At 42.7% G+C, this 8,773-nt stretch overlaps 1 protein-coding gene across 1 annotated transcript; it reads right to left on the reverse strand.

The window, feature by feature from the left end:
- Positions 1-765: 765 nt before the first annotated feature.
- Positions 766-8,773, reverse strand: foxk2a (forkhead box K2a). The gene is made up of 9 exons (XM_046376662.1): positions 8,283-8,773; positions 6,673-6,867; positions 6,420-6,561; positions 5,874-6,020; positions 3,651-3,844; positions 3,313-3,515; positions 2,819-3,076; positions 2,504-2,701; positions 766-1,325 (listed from the first exon to the last, which is right to left on the reverse strand). The coding sequence occupies exons 1-9, from the start codon at positions 8,576-8,578 to the stop codon at positions 1,099-1,101; spliced, it is 1,860 nt and encodes a 619-aa protein (XP_046232618.1). The 5' UTR covers positions 8,579-8,773; the 3' UTR covers positions 766-1,098.

Raw genomic sequence — 8,773 nt, forward strand, 5'->3', positions numbered from 1 at the left:
ATTTTCTTCAGTTCCATATTCAGATAATCTGCTCAAGTACATTGTCTCTAGATCCGTAACATGCAAGCTCGATGAAGCATATGGTCAAATACGCATGGGAATATACTTTTCATCTTGTAGAATATTTGTAAAATATGAAAAAAATCTGTAGATGTACAGTGATAAAGAAATTTCATTTGCATGGATGAGCAGAAAAAGAAAAAGAACATCCACTCCATAGATAGTGTTTTCTTTAAAAGGGAAAAAAAAGGAGACTACATTCATTTCACTGAACAAAGAGTCCACATACAAAAACAACAACAAAAAAAAAAATAAAAAATAAAGGATTCCCAGAATATCATGTTGTGATGTTTAAATGTTCTTAAAGACCCCACTTATAGCTTTTAGTTATCTTAATTATTACTAGATAGTATCTGTGCCTTGGGAAACGGAGAAACACTCAAAAAAGATCCAAAGATACACTTGTACAACAGAATACTGCATATCTACTCACAACTGGGTTAGGTAGGTCGACATGGAGGCTAGCTGCCGAAGATGGGAACGTCCACACGTACACAGACACACTTCCCTTTGCGGAATACACTACTGGTGATTTCACTTGGTTGCTTTTTCTATCCGACACAGTTAAGCGCTTGTCCATAATGCTACCAGGATGAGGCTCCTTTCCGTCTTTGGAGAGTTTCAGGATGTCTTCTCATGTCCAATAAATCATTTCTGATCTTGAAATATTTTTTTTTCTTTCGTTAAACCTGCTGTTTTTTTTTCTTTCTTTCTTTCTTCTTCCTGTGCTTCTTCTTGCCATCTGGGTCTCAAACTTCAGGGATTCACAGTCATCAGCAACTCCATTTTCGATTTGGTCTTTAGTTTTTGCATCGTATTCCGTGGTCTTAAATAGATGGAAGAGGACTGAGGGAGGGCCGAGGAGGTTTTGAACATTCTGTAGTCCTGCAGGTGTTTCTGCATCTCTTCTCTTTTTTTTTTTTTTGGCACCTTGGAGTAGATGATACCCGGATGGGATGGAGGGGTGAGAGTGAGGAAGGTGTGAGGCTCAATGCGTACAGGAGAGCAGGGGTCAGGACGCAGATCGGGGAGGGGAGGCTACTTGTCACCGACCTGTTCACTGACCCCTCCTTCTCCGGCTCTGTCCGTGGTGCCGTTGTTGTTGTTGGCAGCGGCTGCTGCTGCTGCTCCACCCTCCTCTTCCTCCTCCGTTTTCACCCTCTTTGATTCGGGTTGGTCTTGCAGTTCTCCATTCTGCCTCTTGGTAGGGAGGGACGCCGAGGCCGAGGCGTGGGCCGCCAGGAGGTGAAGAGGGTTCGCAACGGCTGGTTAGAGACAAGAGAGGATGTATTAAAAAGGCAGTGCCAGGAGGCTGAAGCGGGCCACAGAGATCAGGTCTGATGAGATGTTCGTTTCCATCACGTTTCATCAAATGTGTTCTCTGACGCCGCTTCTTAGGAAGTAAGTGATGATTTTCTTTTACATGATAGTATAGTCATTAATGTTGGTCAAAACAAGACATTCAGTAAGGCTCTTCAGGCTGGAAATAATGAGAAATAATGGGACTTTTTCATAATTTTGTGACAATTTATAGACAATACTTTGGCTAATATACAGAATAGTCGCAGAATGTGCATGTATTTGCTATGCGTTGCCATACACCTGCTGACCATACTCACTGCAGTTAAACTGAACCGAATAGATCATCTGTATTGGATTGGTGCATTTTAGGCTCCACCTTTGGCTTACACTACCTATATTTATGTGTGTGTGGCTATAATAACATGAATGAAGCTCAGGTTTTCACAAACTGACTGCAGTATTTTATTTTCTACGTTATGTGCTTGAGCAAAGTTAACTTAGGAACATGACATCTATAATGATTTATGTTCTCAGTGAGCCAGTACAGATAGCCGTAATTAACATACTTGCCTTCATCTCAACCAGTAATCATACTGATTTACTGCAACATTAAATTCTTACCATTACCTTGTGTTGGTACATCCCCCTGCTACAGCAGTACACCAAGTCGATATTACAAACAACACACTCTACAGAGTTCCTGTTTTGTTTCAGCTTAAGACATCCCAAACTTGAGACACTTTCTGTCATTTTATCTGGCGTATCTTATTCTCTTCCATCATTCTATAATCCGCGGCATCACTTTTTTACATCACGTGTCCACAGTGCTGTGCCTCACTGATAACAATCCGTGCAAAACATAGTGTGCTGCATGAATGTCGTTACATGCATCAATGATTTTTAGTAATCAAGTTAAGAGAAGAATCGTTTCAGCCCAAACATGGATGCAAACAGCTTTAAAGCTTTACAAATCTCTTACGGGGGATGAAAGGCACTCAAGACCTCAAGGACACACACATTGTGCTTTGTTCAAGAAACACTGAATGTAACCCCACTGGTCTAACACTTATGCAAATGTCTGTGTACAGTGCTGATGCAAATTTGTAGTTTGTTTGTGTGTTTGTTTGTGTATGTGTGTCACCTGTGCTCGCAGCAGTACCGATGGGGACCAGATGGGTCCCATTTTGTGTGATGGCCTTTATGGGGAGCTGGTGCTGACCGAGAGGGCCTTGTTGCACGATGGTAACTGTTGTCAGAGGAGCAGCCTGAGAGCTCTGGATGATGCGACTGACTCCACCTATAGACGAGGCCGTGATGGACGGGACTGGCTCCACTTTGACTGCACACGGGGAGAAAACGAATATCAAATTCACTTCACACATACAGTCATCACATAATACTGCTGCACAGTCGCACCAGTTCTGACATTAAAGCCTACAGGTGAATCAGGTCTCACCTTTGATCTCTTTGTGTTCTCCACCTCCGTTCTCCTGAGGTTCTGTGCTCACTGTAGCAGTGGGCTGTCCGGCAACAGTCGCCATAGTGACGGCTGGGATCTGGTGGACGACGTGCACTGTCTGCATGACTGGGGCGGAGCTAACTGTCGTCGTTACTATGGCTGGTGTAGCCATGGCGTAGGTCACAGGCTTCATGGTCGTTTGAGGCATCTGGCGCTGCACAGCGATCAATACTGGCTGGTTGTTGAGGGGGGAGCCTATCAGAGAGCAGGGCTACAGGTCACTGACAAACTCTTAACTGTCTGTCGCTACTGTGGAAATGGACAGATGTAGACCGAAATACTGTACCACATCACACACAATGTGCAGAAATGAGGGGACAGTAACTGCATCACCACGTCGGTTTTGTATTTTTTCACCATATTAACTTTTGACAGTTGAACACAAACTATCTAATCCATGTCACTGAACAAGACAGATTTTTTTGTTTTACCAGGGGAGTTCTGTGCAAAGCGGGCCTCTTGGATGACAGCGAGTTTGGGCTGGACTGTAGCGGTTTGGGTGGGGGCTGGTGGTGGGGTTGGCTCTGGCTCCATGGGGACCGGGGAACCCTCTCTGGACAGGCTGTCTGGGGTCTGGACCCCACTGGAGTGGGCAGACAGTGCCCCCGTGTGGTTAGGAGAAGCTGGAGCACTCCTAAGACAGCAGAAGAAACAAGGTCGATATATTCCTTCACTGACCTATATTATAGCCCTACAAACTCAGTGTAGCAGTGCTGACATTGAAAACTCTTTGAAGAACACACTGGCTGTAAATTAAAGTGTTCTTTACCTGGAGGAGAGCGGTCCCACAGGGGTCCTAAAGCAGGGCACTCCCCTGGGCCTGCGCTTCCTAAAGGCTTGTTCTATCAGCTTGCCCTCGGAGGCGGGGTCGATCCTCCAGAAGGAGCCTTTGCCCGGCTCCTCCTGAGAACGGGCCACTTTGATGAAGTACCGATTCAGGGACAGGTTGTGACGGATCGAATTCTAAAACAAAAAAAAAAAAAAAAGACATGCACAGAGGCTTACTAAAAGCTGTACAACAGCATACCAGTTACATAATATTACAATATTCCCATGTTGCTGATGTTTTGGCTTTGGTGGAAGGGAGCAGTGGGACTCATGGGGACTGCAAACGGGTGCTTGTCCGTCCCACACAATACCGACATTTGATTTTTTTTTTTTTTTTTGACTCAGATCTTTGTATTACATTGCTCACAGCCAATCACTACAAGCATTCTGCTATTTAATGCACCATGTGATTGGCCCAGCTCCAAGCCACAGTCTGCGGTGTGGTGTATGTGGTGTAAGTAGAGCCTGGCGTATTTGATTGAATTCGCAGTTCAAGCTGAGATGCAACCAAAATGTTTAAAAGGATCTCTTTACTACACACTAATGACATCCCTTCACTGTTTATCTAAGAGTAACGATTTTGTCACCAGAGCCACACAGTCAATTTTATTTACCGTTTTGGTTGTGTAGTTTTATTTGTTTTGTTTATTTAGAATTTTTAATATTATTTCACATTCTGATTCCAATATATTCTTAAGAATGAAAGGTTCATTGCTCTTTGAAAGGGAGTGCTTTCATTACTAGAGCAGAATATTATTATTGTATTAATGACATAAAATGGACTTAAAATTACTATAATAATGGGTAATTGCAACCACAACCGTGACAATATGTCATCCAGCAAATGTAGTTACTGTGACAAGCCTTAATGTACCTAATAAAGAGGACTCTCCCTGTATATACAAGAGCAAAGAGCACTCAAGGCAAGAATATTTGTCCAGTGTGTAAACTGAGTCCAAAAATGGAGCAAGCTTCTTCACCGTGTAATCCACATTCACATAATTAACTTTTTATACCTACATGAAATTATATAATATAATTATATTACAGCTTTTATCAAAATGTTAATAATTATTTGTTTTCTGAGGCATTCGCGAAGCTTTCACCACCATTTACAATTAGCTTTTATTTTTTTATCCAGCTGTGAACAGTTTCTCAAATTCCTTTGTGCACTGCATTACAGTGTACATCAACAGCACGCTCACCAATCCACTGCTTTTAGTATAACCGACTGTCTTGAGTATACTTAATTTCTGACATTGTTCCAGTGTGAACAGAATTACTGTGCAATATGGATTTCAGACACGATTGAACTTCAGCTTTGGTTCAAATTGAGAATTTATTGTGAGCAGCCGCTGGGTCGCATTTGGTGACTGACATTCTGTTATCAGAAACTCCACTTGTCAGTGCAGTTCTATATATTTCACTGCTAAACCATTATTGATTATCAACGTATGATGAATATGGCCATCTCAATTTCATTATACAGTTGAGTGTTGTATGGCGATAACCAAAGTGGAAGCAGACAATTTTTTTTCTTCAGTTTATCACCAACTGTTGACTGCACAGTGTGACGTCATCGAAAAATGACAAAATCCGTTGGTTCCCTGTAAGCCTTCCTTTCACTATGCTATTCTGTCTGCCACCAAACAGGTTTTTCCTAGAAAAAAATGAATGCATGATTTTAAAGCAGAAAGGAAACCAGCCTACCATTGTGCAACCAAAACAGGAAGAGGATTTTTTTTCCCTGTCATTCTATCTACCTCCATGTAACAACTGAACAACTTATTTACTTGCCTGGGTGCCTTTATCATAGCACTGAAATCAGAGTTGCTTTTTCAGATTTTGATTCTTACAGCTGTTCTTTGCTTTGGACAGTAGCCACACTGCTACCAGCAACCGTGTTGCTAACGCTAACTAACGCCAGCCAGAAAACAAACCAGGAGTTGCAAGGAAGCCAGAAACAAAAGAAAACATGCCACAGTGGTAATGCTAACTATCAGTTCGAATTGACTAATCAGTTCAGCCCTATCGCCATTAACATTTATACTGACAGGTGCTGCTGTCCTGATTGAGAGAGTAACTGAACTACCGGTATGTTGCTATTCAATCACAGACACACTTATAAGCATAAACAACGGTACCAAATAGTGAAGACTCTGACCTGCCAGCCTTTATCAGCTGTTCTGTAGTAGGGGTAGTTCTTGGTGATGTGGGTGTATATTCCATTCAGGGTAAGCTGTTTATCCGGGGCCATGGTGATAGCTTGGACTATTAGTTGTGCATATGAATATGGAGGTTTGGAGTCATCCTGTGGAGAAAAAAAAGACTATTTTATTCATATGCTATTGGGAAGAAAATTGCTCAATTAATGAATTACAAGCAAAGCTCAAATCACATGTTCTCTTCCTCTAGTTTGTTCACGTACATGGCATGAATACACACAGACTTGGCAATGTTCAACCAGGTTCTGTACTCCAAAGTCTATGTTGCTGTAAGTGTTGTGTAATTTTTAGACTTCAATGAGTAACCAGGGATGTTCACAGTGCTCATACACCAACAGGAATCCACTGAGATTCTCTGAAGTCTGCTGCCTTCATCATGCATCATCTAGCTTGAAATATCTTCTTTAAAACTTGAAATGAAGCAGACGGTACTCATCTACATTTTCATTACCGGGTTCCCTGCTATGAATGGACTCCACTCTTACCTTTGGGCTATCTTCACCTGAGGCTTCTTTGTCATTTTCTGATTGGGAGTTGTCTCCTATTAGGTCAGAAGCCAGAACACGGCCTGTCCTGTAGCTGGAGAGTCCTGCCCCCCGCGGACTTGATGGACAGGAGTTTGCCGCACTGTGAAAACGATTTTAAAAGAAAATTCTTAGCTCATGTTTAAAACATCGACAAGACTGAGCAATTACTACAATTAGACAATATCATCATTTTACACTTAAATATGCTTACCTGATGGTTCCAGTAGGTGAAGGCAGTGGGCTCATGAGGTGGGCAATGTTGTCAGGAATGTTGATGGTCAGAGGGGAAATCTGGGGTTGGACGGGTTTGACCGGTGATTCCGGCACGTTCCTTGGCTCCTTCTTGTCATTGGACAAGGCTGTGAACGTGATCTTTATACTGGTGCTGGGGAACCGGAAACAACACCTGAGAAGGAAAGACGAGCACAAACAAAACCCATAAAGTGTGTGTTTAATGTAATTTCATTTACATTTGAACTGGTATGGAAATTTTGTCTACATTTGCAAATTAATGAAATAAGTGGGGAAAAAAAATTGCTATTACAATGTCACCATACAGACGGAGACGCAAGTCTCCTGCCTGGCAACAAGCAGGTCAAGGAGGTTTAACTGAGGAGAGCAGTACTGAGATTCAGCCTTGCACAGTTTAAATATGGACATCCACCATTATGTAACACTTCATGTCTAATTTATTATTAATAGGGTATATTTGGACCAGTTGTCGACACCTGAAACTGAATTACTACTATGGCATGGTACCAATATTGACATTTTTCTTACCTAAACATTTATGAAGGTTGAACTGAAAATGTCACATACGAGACCACAAGAACATTGCAAAGTGACTTTTTGGAAGTATCACAAGTGACAGAGAAAAAAAAAAGGCTGACAGGACAAGGAGTGCAGCGTAAACATACCGACGAGACACACGAGGCCAAGTTGACATTGAGCCAGATCAAATGAACTAATGGCACAACCGTACTTGTCGTAGTTGGCGTTGGAACGCTGTCATACGTAAAGGTGTTGTTGTACCAAGTACTTACGGTAATAAAAATAATTCATCACCACTCCCTATTTGTAAGTAAAAAATATACCGCAGCATGTGTTACAGCATGTCAAAAACACTGAATATGAAAGCAAAAGCACACCTATTAGCCTATGTCGCTAGCACGTTGGGTTGGACAGCAGCAGGTGAGTGTTGGCCCAAAATACAAGTTTTCTGGCTTTAAGAACGCCTAAAACCAATATTTATTATAATTCAGTTATTTTTATGTTTCTTGCATTGCCACAAGTAAATACAAGGACTGGAGAACATGTATTAAAACAGTTTTGAATTAGGGGTCACTGTGCAATTCGGCGTGCACGGAAAAGACCAGGTGGCGAAAAATACATACGACTAACTGCTCATTTTAACGTGAAAACCTGATTTCTACGTAACGCTGATTCCCTCGGGTACATAGAAAACAATGTCCCAATTCTTAGCTGAAATGTGATTGTCTGACGCCTCACTTACGTCTGAGGTGAGTTACACGTATGCCGAATAAACCAGACACACAGACAATTCACAATGAGGTCATGAGTCCGGTTAAAGGTGTTTTTATGTTAGGCCACGAGCGATGAAATGATCGCACTAGCATATTAAGCATGGAGATTTGGTGTGACGTTATCGCCATACAAACGAGTCATGCACTTATCATCAGACTCGGTGTTGCTTGACACAACACGTGCAACATCGCTCCTGGACAACAAAACAACAACAACACATGCACGGATAAATACGCATTTCTTTTAGTCAAAGCAAACTGCAAATATTAATCTTACATTCGTGGAAGCTGTAGAGGTGGAGCCCCTCTTCTCTGGAACACCCCATCAACAAACACGCCGTTTTTTCCGAGGCATCGGAGATAGAATTCCCCTGTGCCAGTGCCATCTTCTCCCGCGGTAAATATTTCGAGGTGCCGCCGGGAGATAAAGCTGGAGTGTCCCATGCTAACGTCCACCGAACCCTGCGAGGAGTTCCGGCCGATGGTGACCGACCTTTTCTTCATCAGATACTCGAATTCTCGGCCCTCCAGCCGGGCTACAGCCGACCCCGACATCCCGCTTACCACCGCCATCTTCGGAGGTATCTTGTAGTGATATGGAGACGTGTATAAGGCGGAAACGTATAAGCGGTTGCAGGGAATTAAAGAGGGGTTATTTTTTGGTTTTGTTAAAATGGGGGGGATCCGATTTTACACCGTGGAGAATTTGGCTAGGAACGTGCCAGACCGGGGACACAGCGGCTCCGACCCACCGCCGCGAAGAAGAGG

Source organism: Scatophagus argus, chromosome 21, assembly GCF_020382885.2.
Source record: "Scatophagus argus isolate fScaArg1 chromosome 21, fScaArg1.pri, whole genome shotgun sequence".
Classification (NCBI taxonomy): Eukaryota; Metazoa; Chordata; class Actinopteri; family Scatophagidae; genus Scatophagus; species Scatophagus argus.